Genomic DNA, 22,946 nt, shown 5'->3' on the forward strand with positions numbered 1-22,946 from the left:
TCGAACCCGGGCCACAGAATTACGAGTACTGCCCGCTATCCACTCAGCTACCAGACCCCGCTGTGTATTTACCTAGTTGTGCTTGCGGGGGTTGAGCTCCGGCTCTTCAGTCCCGCCTCTTAACTGTCAATCAACAGGTGTACAGGTTCCTGAGCCTATTGGGCTCTATCATATCTACACTTGAAGCTGTGTATGGAGTCAGCCTCCACCACATCACTGCCTAAGGCATTCCATTTGTCTACTACTCTGACACTGAAAAAATTCTATCTAACGTCTCTATGGCTCATTTGGACACTCAATTTCCACCTGTGTCCCCTAGTGCGTGTCCCCCTTGTGTTAAATAGTCTATCTTTATCTACCCTATCAATTCTTCTGAGAATTTTGTATGTGGTGACCATGTCCCCTCTAACTCTTCTGTCTTCCAGTGACGTGAGGCTTAATTCCCGTAGTCTCTCCTCATAGGTCATACCCCTCAGTTCGGGTACTAGTCTTGTGGAAAACCTTGGAACCTTTTCCAGTTTAGTCATATGCTTGACTAGATATGGATACAATGCTGGAGCCACAAACTCCAGGATTGGTCTGACATATGTGATATATAATGTTATGAAAGATTCCTTACAGAAGTTTCTAGAGGCCGCTCCTATGTTACCCAACCTGGCATGTGCCGCTGATGTTATCCTCTTGATATGAGCTACAAGGGACAGGCCTGACGTGATATCAACCCGTAGGTCTTTCTCTCTCTCTGACTCTTGAAGATTTCATCTCCCAAATGATACCTTGTATATAGTCTCCTGCTCCCTACACCTATCTTCATTACATTATATTTGCTTGGGTTAAACTCTAACAACCATTTGTTCGACCATTCCTTCAGCTTGTCTAGGTCTTCTTGAAGCCTCAAACAGTCCTCTTCTGCTTTAATCCTTCTCATAATTTTGGCGTCGTCAGCAAACATTGAGAGGAATGAGTCTATTCCCTCCGGGAGATCATTTAGATATATCAGAAACAGGACAGGTTCGAGTACAGAGCCCCGTGGGACTCCAATGGTGTGTGTGTATGTACTCACCTAGTTGTACTCACCTAGTTGTGTTTGCGGGGGTTGAGCTCTGGCTCTTTGGTCCCGCCTCTCAACCGTCAATCAACAGGTGTACAGATTCCTGAGCCTATTGGGCTCTGTCATATCTACACTTGAAACTGTGTATGGAGTCAGCCTCCACCACATCACCCCCTAATGCATTCCATTTGTCAACCACTCTGACACTAAAAAAGTTCTTTCTAATATCTATGTGGCTCATTTGGGCACTCAGTTTCCACCTGTGTCCCCTTGTGCGTGTTCCCCTTGTGTTAAATAGACTGTCTTTATCTACCCTATCAATCCCCTTCAGAATCTTGAATGTGGTGATCATGTCCCCCCTAACTCTTCTGTCTTCCAGCGAAGTGAGGTTTAATTCCCGTAGTCTCTCCTCGTAACTCATACCTCTCAGCTCGGGTACTAGTCTGGTGGCAAACCTTTGAACCTTTTCCAGTTTAGTCTTATCCTTGACTAGATATGGACTCCATGCTGGGGCTGCATACTCCAGGATTGGCCTGACATATGTGGTATACAAAGTTCTGAATGATTCTTTACACAAGTTTCTGAATGCCGTTCGTATGTTGGCCAGCCTGGCATATGCCGCTGATGTTATCCGCTTGATATGTGCTGCAGGAGACAGGTCTGGCGTGATATCAACCCCCAAGTCTTTTTTCTTCTCTGACTCCTGAAGAATTTCCTCTCCCAGATGATACCTTGTATCTGGCCTCCTGCTCCCTACACCTATCTTCATTACATTACATTTGGTTGGGTTACACTCTAACAACCATTTGTTCGACCATTCCTTCAGCTTGTCTAGGTCTTCTTGAAGCCTCAAACAGTCCTCTTCTGTTTTAATCCTTCTCATAATTTTAGCATCGTCCGCAAACATTGAGAGAAATGAATCCATACCCTCCGGGAGATCATTTACATATATCAGAAACAAGATAGGGCCGAGTACAGAGCCCTGTGGGACTCCACTGGTGACTTCACGCCAATCGGAGGTCTCACCCCTCACCGTAACTCTCTGCTTCCTATTGCTTAGATACTCCCTTATCCACTGGAGCACCTTACCAGCTACACCTGCCTGTCTCTCCAGCTTATGTACCAGCCTCTTATGCGGTACTGTGTCAAAGGCTTTCCGACAATCCAAGAAAATGCAGTCCGCCCAGCCCTCTCTTTCTTGCTTGATCCGTGTCACCTGATCGTAGAATTCTATCAAGCCTGTAAGGCAAGATTTACCCTCCCTGAATCCATGTTGGCGATTTGTCACGAAGTCCCTTCTCTCCAGATGTGTTACCAGGTTTTTTCTCACGATCTTCTCCATCACCTTGCATGGTATACAAGTCAAGGACACTGGCCTGTAGTTCAGTGCCTCTTATCTGTCGCCCTTTTTGTATATTGGGACCACATTCGCCGTCTTCCATATTTCTGGTAGGTCTCCCGTCTCTAGTGACTTACTATACACTATGGAGAGTGGCAAGCAAAGTGCCTCTGCACACTCTTTCAGTACCCATGGTGAGATCCCATCTGGACCAACAGCCTTTCTAACATCCAGATCCAGCAGGTGTCTCTTGACCTCCTCTCTCGTAATTTCGAGCTCCTCCAAGGCCGCCTGGTTTACCTCCCTTTCTCCTAGCACAGTGACCTCACCCTGTTCTATTGTGAAGACCTCCTGGAACCTCTTGTTGAGTTCGTCACACACCTCTCTGTCATTCTCTGTATACCTGTCCTCGCCAGTTCTAAGTTTCAATACCTGTTCTTTCACTGTTGTTTTCCTTCTGATGTGACTGTAGAGTAGCTTTGGTTCAGTCTTGGCTTTGTTTGCTATATCATTTTCAAAATTTTTCTCTGCTTCTCTTCTCACCCTGACGTACTCATTCCTGGTTCATTACTCATATGTGTATGTGTGTGTATGTGTGTTTGTGTGTTTGTGTGTGTGTGTGTGTGTGTGTGTGTGTGTGTGTGTGTGTGTGTGTGTGTGTGTGTGTGTGTGTGTGTGTGTGTGTGTGTATGTGCTTGTGTGTGTGTGTATGTGTACTCACCTATCACCTATTACACAAAATATGTGTGTGTGTGAGAGAGAGAGAGAGAGAGAGAGAGAGAAAGAGAGAGAGAGAGAGAGAGAGAGAGAGAGAGAGAGAGAGAGAGAGAGAGAGAGAGAGAGAGAGAGAGAGATAGAGACTGCTGTGCGGATCTGATGTGGATATTCTAATGATATATAATTGTTTAAGATAAATAATAATTTCCATATAGTCATCATTAGTGGCGAGAGAAAAACGAACATTCATCATTCTTTTGACATATAAACTAACACAAATTTCCCGTAGCATACTAGAAAATACTGATCTTGCACAATCCAGATGTTTTATATTTTGTCAGACATATAATTACGTGTTATGCTTAGCTGGTGACTAAGACTTCCATACAAAATAACAAATTCTTTGTTAGAATGAGTTAAACAAAAATGTTGTGTAGAAAAACAATGGTCCTTCTTATTTCCTTTATTCATATGCTCACAATATTTTAGATGAAAATATAATGTGAAATGTTGTCTGCCCTCAGGTCTGCGGCCTCTGGGCACCTCTCTCAGCTCCTCGCGTTCCAGTTTCCGCAGCGGAGTGCCCATGAGAGGAGCAACAAACATGGGGGCCATGTGCGTCATGGGAGGTGTTTCGGGTATGCTGGGAGCCTCGGGGCTGGTCAACACGCCCTCCACCTCCTCCTCCCATCTTCTTCACGTGTCTCTGCTTCCCGAGAATATAGGGAAGGACCGCGGGCCAACGCCATCGCCTCGGGGCAATGAGGGTGTGAGTGTGTTGTGAGGCCGGCCTTAACCACAGGAACCAGTGGTGTCTGAGGGCGGCCTTAACCACAGGAACCAGTGGTGTCTGAGGGCGGCCTTAACCACAGGAACCAGTGGTGGCTGAGCCCGGCCTTAACCACAGGAACCAGTGGTGGCTGAGCCCGGCCTTAATCACAGGAACCAGTGGTGGCTGAGCCCGGCCTTAACCACAGGAACCAGTGGTGTCTGAGGCCGGCCTTAACCACAGGAACAAGTGGTGTCTGAGGCAGGCCTTAACCACAGGAACCAGTGGTGTCTGAGGCCAACCTTAACCACGGGAACCAGTGGTGTCTGAGCCCAGCCTTGACCACGGGAACCAGTGGTGTCTGAGCCCAGCCTTAACCACGGGAACCAGTGGTGTCTGAGGCAGGCCTTAACCACAGGAACCAGTGGTGTCTGAGGCCGGCCTTGACCACAGGAACCAGTGGTGTCTGAGGCCAGCCTTAACCACAGGAACCAGTGGTGTCTGAGGCCGGCCTTGACCACAGGAACCAGTGGTGTCTGAGGCAGGCCTTAACCACAGGAACCAGTGGTGTCTGAGGCCAACCTTAACCACGGGAACCAGTGGTGTCTGAGCCCAGCCTTGACCACGGGAACCAGTGGTGTCTGAGCCCAGCCTTGACCACGGGAACCAGTCGTGTCTGAGGCCAGCCTTAACCACGTCAACCAGTGGTGTCTGAGGCCGGCCTTAACCACAGGAACCAGTGGTCTCTGAGGCCGGCCTTAACCACAGGAACCAGTGGTGTCTGAGGCCGGCCTTAACCACAGGAACCAGTGGTGTCTGAGGCAGGCCTTAACCACAGGAACCACTGGTGTCTGAGCCCAGCCTTGACCACAGGAACCAGTGGTGTCTGAGCCCAGCCTTGACCACGGGAACCAGTGGTGTCTGAGGCCAGCCTTAACCACGGGAACCAGTGGTGTCTGAGGCCGGCCTTAACCACAGGAACCAGTGGTGTCTGAGGCCGGCCTTAACCACAGGAACCAGTGGTGTCTGAGGGCGGCCTTAACCACAGGAACCAGTGGTGTCTGAGGCCGGCCTTGACCACAGGAACCAGTGGTGTCTGAGGTAGGCCTTAACCACAGGAACCAGTGGTGTCTGAGGCCAACCTTAACCACGGGAACCAGTGGTGTCTGAGCCCAGCCTTGACCACGGGAACCAGTGGTGTCTGAGCCCAGCCTTGACCACGGGAACCAGTGGTGTCTGAGGCAGGCCTTAACCACAGGAACCAGTGGTGTCTGAGGCCGGCCTTGACCACAGGAACCAGTGGTGTCTGAGGCCAGCCTTAACCACAGGAACCAGTGGTGTCTGAGGCTGGCCTTGACCACAGGAACCAGTGGTGTCTGAGGCAGGCCTTAACCACAGGAACCAGTGGTGTCTGAGGCCAACCTTAACCACGGGAACCAGTGGTGTCTGAGCCCAGCCTTGACCACGTGAACCAGTGGTGTCTGAGGCCAGCCTTAACCACGGGAACCAGTGGTGTCTGAGGCCGGCCTTAACCACAGGAACCAGTGGTGTCTGAGGCCGGCCTTAACCACAGGAACCAGTGGTGTCTGAGGCCGGCCTTAACCACAGGAACCACTGGTGTCTGAGCCCAGCCTTGACCACGGGAACCAGTGGTGTCTGAGCCCAGCCTTGACCACGGGAACCAGTGGTGTCTGAGGCCAGCCTTAACCACGGGAACCAGTGGTGTCTGAGGCCGGCCTTAACCACAGGAACCAGTGGTGTCTGAGGCCGGCCTTAACCACAGGAACCAGTGGTGTCTGAGGCCGGCCTTAACCACAGGAACCAGTGGTGTCTAAGCCCAGCCTTGACCACGGGAACCAGTGGTGTCTGAGGCCAGCCTTAACCACGGACACCAGTGGTGTCTGAGGCCGGCCTTAACCACAGGAACCAGTGGTGTCTGAGGCCGGCCTTAACCACAGGAACCAGTGGTGTCTGAGGCCGGCCTTGACCAAGGGAACCAGTGGTGTCTGAGGCCGGCCTTGACCAAGGGAACCAGTGTTGTCTGAGGCCGGCCTTGACCAAGGGAACCAGTGGTGTCTGAGGCCAGCCTTAACCACGGGAACCAGTGGTGTCTGAGGCCAGCCTTAACCACAGGAACCAGTGGTGTCTGAGGCCAGCCTTAACCACAGGAACCAGTGGTGTCTGAGGCCGGCCTTAACCACAGGAACCAGTGGTGTCTGAGGCCGGCCTTAACCACAGAAACCAGTGGTGTCTGAGGCCAGCCTTAACCACAGGAACCAGTGGTGTCTGAGGCCGGCCTTAACCACAGGAACCAGTGGTGTCTGAGGCCAGCCTTAACCACAGGAACCAGTGGTATCTGAGGCCGGCCTTAACCACAGGAACCAGTGGTGTCTGATGCCGGCCTTAACCACAGGAACCAGTGGTGTCTGAGGCCGGCCTTAACCACAGGAACCAGTGGTGTCTGAGGCCGGCCTTAACCGCAGGAACCAGTGGTGTCTGAGGCCGGCCTTAACCACAGGAACCAGTGGTGTCTGAGGCCAGCCTTAACCACAGGAACCAGTGGTGTCTGTGGCCAGCCTTGACCACGGGAACCACTGGTGTCTGAGGCCAGCCTTAACCCCGGGAACCACTGGTGTCTGAGGCCAGCCTTAACCATGGAAACCAGTGGTGTCTGAGGCCAGCCTTGACCACGGAAACCAGTGGTGTCTGAGGCCAGCCTTGACCACGGAAACCAGTGGTGTCTGAGGCCAGCCTTAACCACAGGAACCAGTGGTGGCTGAGCCCGGCCTTAACCACAGAAACCAGTGGTGTCTGAGGCCAGCCTTTACCACGGAAACCAGTTGGGTCCTCTGGCAGGTTAGGAGAGGACACTTTACTCTGACCGTTTTCTGGACGTTGGGAAACCTTAGGAGGACGGGCCTGAGGGCGGCCATGGTCACGGGCCTGAGAGCGGCCATGGTCACGGGCCTGAGGGCGGCCATGGTCACGGGCCTGAGGGCGGCCATGGTCACGGGCCTGAGGGCGGCCATGGTCACGGGCCTGAGGGCGGCCATGGTCACGGGCCTGAGGGCGGCCATGGTCACGGGCCTGAGGGCGGCCATGGTCACGGGCCTGAGGGCGGCCATGGTCACGGGCCTGAGGGCGGCCATGGTCACGGGCCTGAGGGCGGCCATGGTCACGGGCCTGAGAGCGGCCATGGTCACGGGCCTGAGGGCGGCCATGGTCACGGGCCTGAGGGCGGCCATGGTCACGGGCCTGAGGGCGGCCATGGTCACGGGCCTGAGGGCGGCCATGGTCACGGGCCTGAGGGCGGCCATGGTCACGGGCCTGAGAGCGGCCATGGTCACGGGCCTGAGAGCGGCCATGGTCACGGGCCTGAGGGCGGCCATGGTCACGGGCCTGAGGGCGGCCATGGTCACGGGCCTGAGAGCGGCCATGGTCACGGGCCTGAGGGCGGCCATAGTCACGGGCCTGAGAGCGGCCATGGTCACGGGCCTGAGAGCGGCCATGGTCACGGGCCTGAGGGCGGCCATGGTCACGAGCCTGAGAGCGGCCATGGTTACGGGCCTGAGGGCGGCCATGGTCACGGGCCTGAGAGCGGCCATGGTCACGGGCCTGAGAGCGGCCATGGTCACGGGCCTGAGGGCGGCCATGGTCACGGGCCTGAGAGCGGCCATGGTCACGGGCCTGAGGGCGGCCATAGTCACGGGCCTGAGAGCGGCCATGGTCACGGGCCTGAGAGCGGCCATGGTCACGGGCCTGAGGGCGGCCATGGTCACGAGCCTGAGAGCGGCCATGGTCACGGGCCTGAGGGCGGCCATGGTCACGGGCCTGAGAGCGGCCATGGTCACGGGCCTGAGAGCGGCCATGGTCACGGGCCTGAGGGCGGCCATGGTCACGGGCCTGAGAGCGGCCATGGTCACGGGCCTGAGAGCGGCCATGGTCACGGGCCTGAGGGCGGCCATGGTCACGGGCACTAGAGACGTCTGAAAGTTTCCCAGAATAAGTGTAAATCACCGCAGTGAACGGCACCACAGTGTACATTGAAGCAATTACCGTGCAACAGTGTACATTCCATGCAGTGCACAGTGCAGCAGTGTACAGTGCAGCAATTACAAAACTGTGTGCCGTGCATTAGTGCACCTTGACGAATAATTACCAAACTAGACAATTCAATCCTGATATTTATGTATTTATTTAGTTGCATTATGACGGAGTGTGGTTCACAGGGACTTCAAACTGGCTGAAGTCGTCTGAATCACAGTTGTCGGCAGATGTTAATGCCAGGAAATCGTTGTAACAAAGTAAAGAGCTACAAAAGCATCTGTATGCCACAAATAAGCCTTAACTAATTCATCACAGTGCTTTCTGAAGCTTCGTTCCTCAAAGGTGGTAAACAGTGGCATAACCTTAGAGGTGTTGCAAGAGAATGTGTTGAGCCCAAGTAACCAACAAGGACTACTAAGTGCTCCAGACAAGCCTCATTCAAGAGACCGTCAACTGCAGAAGTGCCGGATGGACAGCACAGAGGAGTCGGATGGATAACACAATCCGTAAACTGTTAAAGTTGAGGCGATCGAGAAGGCCAGATAGCGGTTGTCACTCTTACTTAAGACTCACTTGACCTCAAGGAATTAGAAGCTCCTTAAGTCTGTCATTTATCTACAAGGAGTTGACAGTTGTAAGTCACAAACCGATTGAGATATTAAACAAATATATCAAAACAGCATCAAAAGGCTGTGAAATCTTATAGAGGATCAGCATGAGTGTTATGGGGCCTCCTTGGTGCTATGAGTGCTCGATCATAGTTTTCTGTATTGAAACATAATTTTCAGTTAAAATATATATATATATATATATATATATATATATATATATATATATATATATATATATATATATATATATATATATATATATATATATATATAGAAGGGAGTACCACCTCTTGCTGGAAGAAGGGGGACCCATAGCCTCGGAGGAAACCACGCATAACGCATTAGAGGGAATGTTTAGATCCCCATATATATATATATATATATATATATATATATATATATATATATATATATATATATATATATATATATATATATATATATATATATATATATTTATATATATATATATATATATATAAATATATATATAAATATATATATATTTATATATATATATATATATATATATATATATATATATATATATATATATATATATATATATATATATATATATATATTTATATTTATATATATTAGTATATTTTGGTATCTGTCTTTCCTGTAGACATATATTATTAAATATGACCGAAAGAGTAAGATTAATAATTCTAACACGAATTTTCTCTAGGTTTCTTACATTTCTTTTCACTGTTGATGGTAACTGAAAAAATCAATTCTCCAAAATTCATTTTTATTTCTAGTCTGACGCGACACTTGAACGCGTTTCGCAAAACTTATTACATTTTCAAAGACTTTAGTTTACACACACACAACTATAACGGAACAGAGCATAAACAGCTTCGATTTTATACCTGCATTTGGGTGAGGTGATATGTTACAACAGTTTTGGATGAGGTGAAAACAAACTTTAAACACAAGACAGAACACGAAACAATGGGTATAATATTTTGTAAGTTAAAGGGAAGAATGGAAGTAACTGCAAAGGGCCTATTGGCCCATATTTCTTGATGCTTCAATATTGATGCAGAGTCTTGAAGTGGGTAGAATATAGATGTGCAATAATTGGCTGTTGATTGCTGGTGTCGACTTCTTAATGTGTAATGCCTCGCAGATATCAAGCCGCCTGCTATCGCTGTATCTATCGATGATTTCCGTGTTTTTTTATTAAGACTTCTCTGGTGATGGTCTGGTTGTGGGAAGAGATTATATGTTCCTTAATGGAGCCCTGTTGCTTATGCATCGTTAATCGCCTGGAAATAGATGTTGTTGTTTTGCCTATATACTGATTTCTTTGAGGCTTACAGTCCCCAAGTGGGCATTTGAAGGCACAGACGACATTGGTCTCTTTTAGAGCGTTCTGCTTTGTGTCTGGAGATTTTCTCATGAGTAGGTTGGCCGTTTTCTTGGTTTTATAGTAGATCGTCAGTTGTATCCTCTGATTTTTGTCAGCAGGGATAACGTTTCTATTAACAATATCTTTCAGGGCCCTTTCCTCCGTTTTATGAGCTGTGGAAAAGAAGTTCCTGTAAAATAGTCTAATAGGGGGTACAGGTGTTGTGTTAGTTGTCTCTTCAGAGGTTGCATGGCGTTTCACCTTCCTTCTTATGATGTCTTCAACGAAACCAATGGAGAAGCCGTTGTTGACTAGGACCTGCCTTACCCTAAAGAGTTCTTCATCGACTTGCTTCCATCCTGAGCTGTGGCTGAGGATGTGCTATATATATATATATATATATATATATATATATATATATATATATATATATATATATATATATGTCGTACCTAGTAGTCAGAACGCACTTCTCAGCCTACTATGCAAGGCCCGATTTGCCTAATAAGCCAAGTTTTCATGAATTAATTGTTTTTCGACTACCTAACCTACCTAACCTAACCTAACCTAACTTTTTCGGCTACCTAACCTAACCTAACCTATAGAGATAGGTTAGGTTAGGTTAGGTAGGGTTGGTTAGGTTTGGGCATATGTCTACGTTAATTTTAACTCCAATAAACTAAAAATGACCTCATACATAATGAAATAGGTAGCTTTATCATTTCATAAGAAAAAAATTAGAGAAAATATATTAATTCAGGAAAACTTGTCTTATTAGGCAAATCGGGCCTTGCATAGTAGGCTGAGAAGTGCGTTCTGGCTATTAGGTACGACATATATATATATATATATATATATATATATATATATATATATATATATATATATATATATATATATATATATATATATATATATATATCAATGTAGGTATACTATGATGGGTAATGAGCAATTTGGCATGATAATCCTGGGACTAATTAGTAACAGAATCAACCTCGACTAAAGAGTGTGACAGTTGGAATTGCTTTCCTTTAGTGTTTGAATGTTGGCCTTCATCTCGCGTCAATGTTTAGTCGAATATCCAAATATCCGAATCATTGCCGCAAGGAAAGTGCCGGATATGTTAAGACCTAACTAGAATGAATGGGTAATGGAATCAGACTTCATAACATTTGGACAGATGAAGGAAGAACGACAAAAAAAAACACAAGATACTTATAGGAACTGACAGAGTAAACAAACAAGAGAGATTCAGCCCTCACTCACTTCCTTCATTTAATAATGCCCCACAAGGCAGCGTGACAACTATAAATAAATTGTTTTCTCCTCTTTGTGTTTCTTTACAAAATGTTCTATGTTCAAAATTATATGTTAAAAAAATTACAAAATTAATATTAAAAATGTTCAAAAATATTAAATTGAAGGGTCAAAATTATAAACTCAGAGAAGCCAAAGGGATATTTGGAGAGACGTATTAGTGTGCGAGTAATATACACGGGAAATAAAGGTAGACTAGAAACCAGCGATGCAACATTTATATACACGAGGAAATATGATAATAAATGAGATGAGCGGTAAGACAATGCTCTTGGCAACTGACAACTAACAAAACTGGGGCCAGATTCACGAAAGCACTTACGCAAGCACTTACGAACGTGAACATCTTTCAACTCAATCTTTGACGGCTTTGGTTACATTTATTAAACAGTTTGCAAGCATGAAAACTTTCCATTCAACTGTTGTTATTGTTATAAACAGCCTCCTGGTGCTTCGAAGCTCATTAACTGTTTAATAATTGGAAACAAAGTCGCCAAAGCTTCTGAAAAGATGTACATGTTTGTAAGTGTTTTCGTAAGTGCTTTCGTGAATCTGGACCTTGGTTCTCAAGAGCTGTTCTTTGGTCTTCCAAATACAACTCTGTGAGTACATGCACAGTGAAAGAGTGCACGAGTTCCAGCACTTCCCCTCCTTATCAATAAGTTTCTCACCCCTCCTCACCAACTACCACCAATAAACTACCCTCTCTCCCTCCCTCCCACCCATTTACCATCACAGACCACCATAGCCACGTACACCTCCCTCCCTTTATCAGTCATCCTGGCTTTAATGCCACCTCTCTCCCCACCTCCACTGCCTCAGTGGGTTAACCTTCCCAGTCCTTCCCACGCCTTATCCAAAACAGGATAAGGAGAGCAGAAAGAAACGAGGCAATACTGGTCAAGGAAAAAATCTTTTTTGCGTAATTTTTTGTAGAATACACTGACTTGTACTTTGCACTAAGAATCGTTTTAGTGTCAGGAGAGACAATGGTGATGACACTTTAGTGTCAGGAGACTGTGATGGTGTCATTTTAGAATCAGGAGAGGTCGTCATGTGACACCTTAGTGTCAGTAGACTGTTAGGGTTGTCATTTCAGAGTCAGGAGAGGGCATGGTCGTGTCATTTTAGTGTCACGAGAGAGAGAGAGAGGTTGTGATGGTGACATTTTAGGATCAGCAGAGGGTGTGATGGTGACATTTTAGGGTCAGGTGAGCGTGATGGTCACATTTTAGGGTCAGGAGAGCGTGATGGTCACATTTTAGGGTCAGGTGAGCGTGATGGTCACATTTTAGGGTCAGGAGAATATGATGGTGACATTTTAGGGTCGTGTGATGGTGACATTTTAGAGTCAGCAGAGGGTGTGATGATGAACTACAATTCCTGGAGAACCAGGGAATATTCAAACAAGAGTTCAAGGACATTAACAAAGTATGAATAAACATCACCCATGAGGTAGTAGAGCAACCTGTCCTCTTAAAAAGAACGTCGCTTTTGGCCGTTTACCCGTATGGCCGAATTTGGACGTAATTTGAAAATGAAAAAAAAATGAAAATAAATTTGGGATTTTTTTTTCAACAACAGTAAGTTAAGGGTCCTCTGATAGGTTAGGTGGGCAGGAAATTCTCATAAAGTTTCAAAACGTTATGAAAAACGTGAATTTAAAGTGTCCTCCTATAACCTCTGCGCGTAAGCCGGACGACTCAAATAGAAAACGGAACATTACGTCACTTTTGTGAGTCGATTTCATTTCAAATTATGTCCAAATTTAGCCATATCGCGCATACGAGCCAAAAGTGACGTTATTTTTAAGAGGACGGGTTGAGTAGAGACCTACCATAGGCCAAAAGCAGAGTTGTTAGTAACAAGGTACTTAAATTATTACCAAATTACCTGTAATCATTGGTACCGGTCCGGATCCTGCTCTGTGTTTAGTATATGAAGGCGTAGTGACAATGAAGGCTATTGATGTAGAGAGAAAAGGAGAGAGTGAACAGCAAATGTTCAATAAACAGCAATAAAAGACCAGATAATTCATTGTGATAATTTTAAGGAAAACAGAACTTAACGGAACGACACAAGACACGACTGACTACATAGAGAACTTATAATAAACGTGGCTCATATATAGCAAGACTTGCTTCATTGCTGAGGGGGAACTGAGTGATGTGGATAGACTGAGGAGCACACCACAGTGGAGATGGGGAATATGGCGGAAAAGACATATAAAGGGAATAGATGGAGAAGACAAAGGGGCAATATTCCAAGCCAGAGAGTATGGTAACAGACATATACCAGGAAGACATTGTTTTGTGTTAGAGTTGTAAATTAGGCAGACAAAGAAGTGGTTGAAACTAACACAATAATTGTACAAAGATACACTTTACCTTAAGATGGTTACCTTGTGATGATTTCGTGGCTTAGTGACCACGCGGCCCGGTCCTTAACTAGGCCATCAAATTATATCACAATGACGTGATATATCTTGGCAAAAGTCATCGGAGCAGACCGGGGATCGAACCAGCGTTATGAGACGTCTGAAGCTAAGTTCATACATACAGTAATTGTTAATGATGATCCTATAAAATACTAGAGAGTCGAGGCTGTGCTCTAACCTACGAAATATTCATTGTTGTAGTTACGACCTGACTTTTGGCTCTGCGAGCACATATAGGTAGATACAAACACACGACTATATATATATATATATATATATATATATATATATATATATATATATATATATATATATATATATATATATATATATATATATATATATATATGTCGTACCTAGTAGCCAGAACGCACTTCTCAGCCTACTATGCAAGGCCGGATTTGCCTAATAAGCCAAGTTTTCATGAACTAACTGTTTTTCGACGACCTAACCTAACCTACCTTTTTCAGCTACCTAACCTAACCTAACCTATAAAGATGGGTTAGGTTAGGTTAGGTAGGGTTGGTTAGGTTCGGTCATATATCTACGTTGATTTTAACTCCAATAAAAAAAATTGACCTCATACATAATGAAATGGGTAGCTTTATCATTTCATAAGAAAAAAATTAGAGAAAATACATTAATTCAGGAAAACTTGGCTTATTAGGCAAATCTGGCCTTGCATAATAGGCTGAGAAATGTGTTCTGGCTACTAGGTACGACATATATATATATATATATCTACACGTGATTAACTCTAAGGCACATACTCATACATATTCATCTACTACTATTGCTCACCTGTTCACCACACCTGTTCCTATACTTACACTTTACCCTACATGACCCACATCGCCCCACATGCCGCTGCCCCAGTCCAACATGATTCTACCGAGTGACAAGTGCCGCTCAGCCGGACTGCACATGCGCCCACCCTGGGGAACCCCCAGAACCCTTTGAGACTACACACCTGTGCACCACCTGAGCAGGGGGGCCTAGTTGGCTCACCTGCTCAGGTGGTGTGCGCAGTCGTATTAGCACTTTACACTACTAGGCCAGACACAGGATACAGAATAGGAGATGAAGTCCTTCGTTTCGATCTTTCGAGAGAAAGATCTAGGAGTTAATATCACACCAAACCTGTCTCCTGAAGACAACATCAAAAGAATAACATCTGCGGCGTATGCGAGGGCTGGCTAACATCAGAACTGCCTTCTGGAACATGCGCAAAGAATCATTCAGAACCTCGTACACCACATATGTAAAGACCAATCCTGGAGTATGCGGCCCCAGCATGGAGCCAACACCTTGTCAAGCACATGATGAAGCTTGAAAAAATTCGGAGGAATGCAATTAGACTATTCCCAGAACTAAGAGGCATGAGTTACAAGGCAACGCTGCGTTAAATGCACCTCACGACACTGAAAGACAGAAGAGTAAGGGGAGACATGATCACAACCTACAAAATCTTCAGGGGAATCGACCGTGTAATCTAGGATAAACTATTTATTACTGGCGGTTTGCGAACAAGGGGGACACAGGTGGAAACTGAGTACCCACATGAGCCACAGGGACGTTATAAAGAACTTTTTCAAGGTCAGAGTAGTTAACGGATGGAATGCATTAGGCAGTGATGTGGTGGAGGCTGACTCCATACACAGTTTCAAATGAAGATGTGATGGAGCCCAGTAGGCTCAGGAATCTGTACACCAGTATATTGACAGTTGAGAGGCGGAACCAAAGAGTCAAAGCTCATCCCCCGCAAGCACAAATAGGTGAGTACACACACGCACACAACACGCGCGCGCGCGCGACTAAACATACACAGATTCACACACGCCTAAACATGCACATATATGCACACAGACGACAAACCATGCCCATTCACACACACACACACACCCACACACACACACACACACACACACACACACACACACACACACACACACACACACACACACACACACACACACACACACACACACACACACACACACACACACACACACACACACACACACACACACACACACACACACACATATATATATAAGGGATAAGAAAATTCCTAACAGATATAGCATGGGAAACAGAGCTCAGGGGAAAGACGGCCCCAAGATATGATGGATTACGTCACACAGAAGTGCAAGGACGCAACAAACAAGTTTGTCCCAGTCCAAAAGGAAAACAGAGAAATGAAGATGAGAAACCCATGGTTTAATCAAAGATGTAGGCTAGCTAAGCAGCAAAGTAAAAGGGCATGGAGAAACTATAGGAATAACAGGACACTGGAGAGCAGAGAAAAATACCAGAGTGCCAGGAATGAATATGTCAGGATAAGAAGAGAGGCAGAAAGCCAATACGAAAATGACATCGCAAGCAAGGCAAAGACTCAGCCTAAATTGTTGCATAGCAACATTAGGAGAAAAACAACAGTAAAGGAACAGGTTATGAAATTAAGGATAGGGGCGGAAGGATTCACTACAAATGACAAGGAAGTGTGTGAGGAATTGAATAAGAAATTCCAGGAGGTCTTCACCTTAGAGCAAGGAGAAATTCCAGAGGTAAGTGTGGGAATAGCTAACCAGGAACCACTGGACGAGTTTGAGATTACCAGCGGGGAAGTAAGGAAGTGTTTACTAGAGTTGGATGTGACAAAGGCTATAGGCCCAGATGGAATCTCCCCTTGGGTTCTAAAGGAAGGAGCAGGAGAGCTGTGCCTACCACTCTCCATAGTGTATAACAAATCACTGGCAACAGGGGAACTGCCAGATATTTGGAAAGCAGCTAACGTAGTCCCGATATACAAGAAAGGGGATAGACAGGAGGCACTGAACTACAAGCCTGTTTCCCTAACCTGCATACCATGCAAGCTGATGGAGAAGATTGTGCGAAAAAAACTAGTGGAGCATCTGGAGCGAAGGAACTTTGTAACACAGCATCAACATGGGTTCAGGGATGGCAGGTCCTGCCTCACAGGGTTACTTGAATTCTACGACCAGGCAACAAAAATAAGGAAAGAAAGAGAAGGGTGGGCAGACTGCATATTTTTGGACTGTCAGAAAGCCTTTGATACAGTGCCACACAAGAAGCTAGTGCGAAAGTTGCAGACGCAGGCTGGGCGGCTTTCTTGGATTGTCGGAAAGCCTTTGACACAGTACCACATAAGAGGCTGGTACATAAGCTGGAGAGACAGGCAGGTGTAGCTGGTAATGTGCTCCAGTGGATAAGGGAGTATCTAAGCATAAGGAAGCCGAGAGTTACGGTGAAGGGTGAGACCTCATATTGGCGTGAAGTCACCAGTGGAGTCCCATAGGGCTCTATACTTGGTCCTATCCTGTTTTTGATATACGTGAATGATCTCCCGGAGGGTATAGACTCATTTCTCTAAATTTTTGCTAACAATGCCAAAAATATGAGAAGGATTAAGACAGAGGAGAACTGCTTGAAGCTTCATGAAGACCTAGACAAACTGAAGGAATGGTCGGACAAATGGTTGTTAGAGTTTAACCCAAGTAAATGTAATGTAATGAAGATAGTTGTAGGGAGCAGGAGGCCAGATACAAGGTATCATCTGGGAGATGAAATTCTAGAAGAGTCAGAGAGAGAAAAAGACTTAGGGGTTGATATCACGCCAGACCTGTCCCCTGCAGCCCATATCAAGAGGATAACATCAGCGGCATATTCCAGGCTGGCTAACATAAGAACGGCATTTAGAAAGTTGTGTAAGGAATTATTCAGTACTTTGTATACCACATATGTCAGGCCAATCCTGGAGTATGCAGCCCCAGCACGGAGTCCATATCTAGTCAAGGATAAGACTAAACTGGAAAAGGTTCAATGGTTTGCCACCAGACTAGTACCAGAGCTGAGAGGCATGAGCTACGAGGAGAGACTACGGAAATTAAACCTTGCATCGCTGGAAAACAGAAGATTTAGGGGGGAGACATGATGACTACATTCAAGGTTCTCAAAGGAATTGACAGGGTAGATAAAGACAGGCTGTTTAACACAAGGGGGCACACGCACTATGGGACACAAGTGGAAACTAAGTGCCCAAATGAGCCACAGAGATATTAGAAAGAACTTTTTTAGTGTCAGAGTGGTTGACAATTGGTAGGCTGATTCCATACACAGTTTCAAGTGCAGATATGATAGAGCCCAATAGGCTCAGGAACCTGGACACCTGTTGATTGACGGTTGAGAGGCGGGACCAAAGAGCCAGCTCAACCCACGCAAGCACAAATAGGTGAGTACAAATAGGTGAGTACACACACACAAACACATAACCATGCCACAAGAATCCCTGGGGAGAGGTATTGCCTTAAGAGTGAATGGAAGAATGTTTTAACAGCAGTGGATTATGAGAGAGGCCGGCAAGAAGCCAGTAGACGAGACGTGGACTTGGTCAGTAGCTCTCTCCTTAGATCTTCTGAAAGAAGCTAGGAGCGTAAAACACCTCTGAGCCTCACAAAACCATAAAAATTTGTCATTAAAACAAACCTTTTTTACATATATTTTAAAAATTTACAAAAATATGTATGCCAATCAACTTATGTGTGTATTTATGCATTGACCATTAACCTGAAATAAATGCATATTAAGAGTCACATTAAAGTGGCTGAAAGTATTTTCAGTAGTAGAAAGAAAATACACCCTGTATAGACGACATCTTGAAATAAATGTTTGTCACCCAAACGTTTTGTGTACTAATTTTCGGTCAAAACGGAAACAGAATAAGAAACAAAATAGCTGTAAGCAGAGTCTAAGAAAATATAAATACATGGCAGAAACCCTGACAAAAAAGAATGATTAGGAAAAAGGCGTTGAGAGACAAAAGTGAGGTTCCAGAGTATGCAGAGGAGCGGGACAGACGACATCCTAAAACTGGAGGAAGATGTGACTGGTTGCTGAATTATTTTGTGCAAATAAGTAAACAAAAATAAGGGCTAAAGATAGACATATTACTGCGACGATATACATAAAAACGGAATACGATCATAATTTAATCACAGAAAATGTTTAATAACATGAAAATATAAATTATATATCATATGTGAATTACAACCATTTGCAGATGAAAAGTCACAATAACGTGGCTGAAAAAGGCTGACCAAACCACACACTAGAAATTGAAGAGACGACGACGTTTCTGTCGTCCGAAAACGACCATTATCATTATCGATTGTGATGAGACGATTTGATTGATGAAGATTAAGCCACCCAAAAGGTGGCACGGGCATGAATAGCCCGTAAGTGGTGGCCCTTTTTAAGCCATTACCAGTATCAAGAGCTGATACTGGAGATCTGTGGAGGTGCGAATGCACCCTGCATGACGGGAGATGTCTCCCTTGTGAATGTGTTTAAGATGAAGATGAAGCCACCCAAAAGGTGGCACAGGCATGAATAGCTTGTAAGTGGTGGCCCTTTTGAGCCATCATCAGTATCAATAGATGATACTGGAGATCTGTGGAGGTGCGACTGCACCCTGCGTGACGGAAGATGTCTCCCGGACCAAATGGTGACCAGATGGTCTGCCTGTGTGGATGAGACGAGGAAGGCGCGGGCATTAAGTAGGCAGGAGAGAGGTGAGGAGATGGAAATCTTAGAGGAAGATAAGAGCAAGGCATAAGGTACGGAAAGTAAGGTGTAATAAAGGGTGTAATAATAAGAGTAGAAATGGGAACGTAAAGGAAACAAGAAAAAGAAAACAAAAGACAAAAGGAAGGGAAGGCTAATGTTAGGTCACGTTTGTTAGAAAGTTTAGAACATTTGAGTATGTTCTGTGAAAGGGACGAGTCATCAGCAACAAAGCCAGGACTGTGTAGAGTAGAGGCAGGAAAGATTATTTTAGAGGAAGACCAACCAATAGGATGATTAGAATCCCTAACATGACAGAGGAGAATATTGTTTGTGTCTGCAGACTTAACACTTCGTTTTTGTTCCTTATTTCTCTTATTAAGTGTACGACCAGTTTCACTAAAGTATTGGAGAGGACAAGACGAACAGGAAATAGAGTAGACACCAGCAGCATTAGAAGCAGGAGGAGCAGTGTGAACTAGATTCCTATTAAAAAAGCGTGTTTGTTTGTCGAAAGGCGAGCTTTATGTCAAGAGGGACGCAAGGTATTAGTAAGAGTTCTGAGTTCAGATATGAAGGCTGAGCACAGTGCTAATAGGGTTGGAAGCAGGTTTAGAATGAAAGAAATTTCGTATAGCTTGACAATAAGCACAGTTGATTAAAATTTTTATAAACTTATAAATTTTATCAACAATTTTATACAAACATTTTGAATGCAAATGAAGTGCGAAAGGATGATCTGAATTTTTACAAATATCGGTGATATGAAAATGACTGAAAATGAAGTTCTTTGAATTAAAATTCCAGAATGAGAACGCATCGCAATTGTTGCTCATGAACCAAATATTTAATAGTGACTACTCTAATTGAGGCCCAGCAGCCGCCTATTTAGATGGTACTTATAATAATGGAGTAGACCATCGTACATATATGGACGTTTAGAAAGTACAAATTGATACTACTGTATTGAATTTGGACAAACCGGAAAGATTTTGTATTAATGTTGCTACTAAAACCTAACCTAACTATTTGTCGGAAAATCTGACACCATTTAATAATATTACATGCAATTGCAGATAATATTGCTGCGTTGTATACAGAAGTTAACCCATAGAAAATGTAGTTTTTAGTGGAATTTTCCGTCTATAGAAAACGGGATATCATTGCCACATACTATTATAAATTCACCAGCTATTTGTTGGGAATTGTTCTTAAATACATTAGTCTTTGGACTTTTTACATCATAAAAACATCTTATTTTAATTAACTTAATTATTAGTATCAAAATAAAGTAAATGTGACCCTTCTATCAGTTACTGATGTCTGGACAAAGTAGGCCAGGCGTCAGTGAGGAAGGAGGGGTCAGCCATTGTTGTTAAGACCTGAGAGTCGTGGGGCAAATTCGGCTCCTATAAATTCTCTTGGACGAAGTGTTATGGAAACCAAAGGTCTTCCATCATCAACACGCTGTCATCAATCACAAGGGAGTGTTTTTCTGAAACCCATTTATCTAATTATTTTAGGCCATTAATGTTTGGTAGATATTGGGCCAACCGTTGAGAACATAAATGATCGACTCAGAAAAGGTAATTAAGCCTTGGTCCTTATCTGAATCATTATACAGTGTTTTCTCTGATATACCTGTCATATATTAGGATTCTGGCTTTACAGCTTGCGCCCTTTGACAGGTCAAGAAGAGGAAGCAAGCTTGGTATATCAGTTACTGGGTGATGGAAGCAGCCTCAAACGAGGATAAATTGGTGTCTACATCCTAGTTATATCTGGTGAACTAAGCCTGCTGTATAATAAGATAAGGAACCTCCTCAATGTATACTAATATATGTAGTTTAATATTGTAGTTTGATTGACTGCATATATATATAAATTCAATACAACTCCCCCCCTAATGTGTATGGATCGATTTGTGAGATTATTGCAGAAATACAGTCCACTTAACATCATACAAATTGCTATCGAAGTATATAAATTAACGTAAATATAAATTCTATATAAATTCATATAAATTAAAAAAAAATCTCACAGGTCGGTTCCCACACTATTCAAGGCCTAATACATGCTATCTGAGGCCTAACATAGTTCTCATATATTAGGCGTCAGACAGTAAAATACGCTATACTAGGCCTAGGAATATTTAAGGTTGGTTCTTAGCTTAATTTTTTCTAGAATTATTAAAGTAATTGTACCAAATTATACTATACAATATTCCAATACGTCAGTTTATGTAAGATAGTCCATATAGTTACAAAATCTACAGAAGGGTCTAAAACCGGAGGATGAGTTGGAATATGTAGTGAGACTTACACGTGACGAGAGCGTTTACCAGCGGTGAGTTATGCAGCACAACAACAGGCACGGGACAACCCGGCCTCTTGATCTGACACTACGTACAAAATACAATGTACTATCCTAACCAGAAACGCACCCAAACAACACACCCAACATAACCTATGTTGTGTCGTACCTTGTAGCCAGAACGCACTTCTCAGCATACTATGCAAGGCCCGATTTGCCTAATAAGCCAAGTTTTCATGAATTAATTGTTTTTCGACTACCTAACCTACCTAACCTAACCTAACCTAACTTTTTCGGCTACCTTACCTAACCTAACCTATAAAGATAGGTTAGGTTAGGTTAGGTAGGGTTGGTTAGGTTCGGTCATATATCTACGTTAATTTTTACTCCAATAAAAAAAAATTGACTTCATACATAATGAAATGGGTAGCTTTATCATTTCATCAGAAAAAAATTAGAGAAATTATATTAATTCAGTAAAACTTGGCTTATTAGACAAATCGGGCCTTACATAGTAGGCTGAGAAGTGCATTCTGGCTACTAGGTACGATATATATATATATATATATATATATATATATATATATATATATATATATATATATATATATATATATATATATATATATATATATATATATATATAACTTTTTAGACACTCAACCCACCAGGGGACTCGAACACTGGCCAACAAGGTGGCAGTTGCACGCTGTATCCACTACACCATATTTCAAAGCCATAAGAGAGGTAGGAATTCTGGGGTATTCAACGAACCAGAACTCCAATCCTTCCCCAGGCAATGAGATAGTGTGGGACCTCTGGTGCTCTTTCATCGAGCCCTGTTATGTGGGAGAACTCAGTGCCAAATGCTTAATGCACAGACTAGCCTATTAACCACTAGCTGAAGTTTATAACATTTTAGTTATAAACTTTTGTCTAAACATATAAACTTTAGTCTAAAAAGTTATAAACTTCAGGGTGTGAAGTTTATAACTTTTTGAGGGTGTGTGTGTGGAAGCTAGTGATCTAGATGAGTGTGTGTGTGTGTGTGTGTGTGTGTGTGTGTGTGTGTGTGTGTGTGTGTGTGTGTGTGTGTGTGTGTGTGTGTGTGTGTGTGTGTGTGTGTGTGAGCAACACAAATGCGATCAAGCTTGAATGGTCTCCAATCATATATGCAACTGAAAACTCCACACTCCAGAAGTGACTGGAAGTAAGACCGCCAGGAGCACAAAGCAACTGGTGTACATTGTACCTTATCCATTCGACTATCAATGACCGTACTAAAGACGATGAGAGCCGAGGCAATTTGACCATCGTCCTGACGGCACTTTGATGGTAATCTTGGGCACAGTTATTTCTTCAAATCACCTCACTTTGTGGGGCCAGGTGAGCAACACAA

At 44.3% G+C, this 22,946-nt stretch overlaps 1 protein-coding gene across 1 annotated transcript; it reads right to left on the reverse strand.

Moving 5' to 3' along the window:
* Positions 1 to 6,489: 6,489 nt before the first annotated feature.
* LOC138350239 (testis-specific H1 histone-like) lies at positions 6,490 to 7,920 on the reverse strand. Its single transcript, XM_069300592.1, has one exon. It carries the CDS (start codon positions 7,918 to 7,920, stop codon positions 6,490 to 6,492), a length of 1,431 nt encoding a protein of 476 aa, XP_069156693.1.
* Positions 7,921 to 22,946: the final 15,026 nt, after the last annotated feature.

This window comes from Procambarus clarkii, chromosome 44 (genome assembly GCF_040958095.1).
Source record: "Procambarus clarkii isolate CNS0578487 chromosome 44, FALCON_Pclarkii_2.0, whole genome shotgun sequence".
Lineage (NCBI taxonomy): Eukaryota > Metazoa > Arthropoda > Malacostraca > Decapoda > Cambaridae > Procambarus > Procambarus clarkii.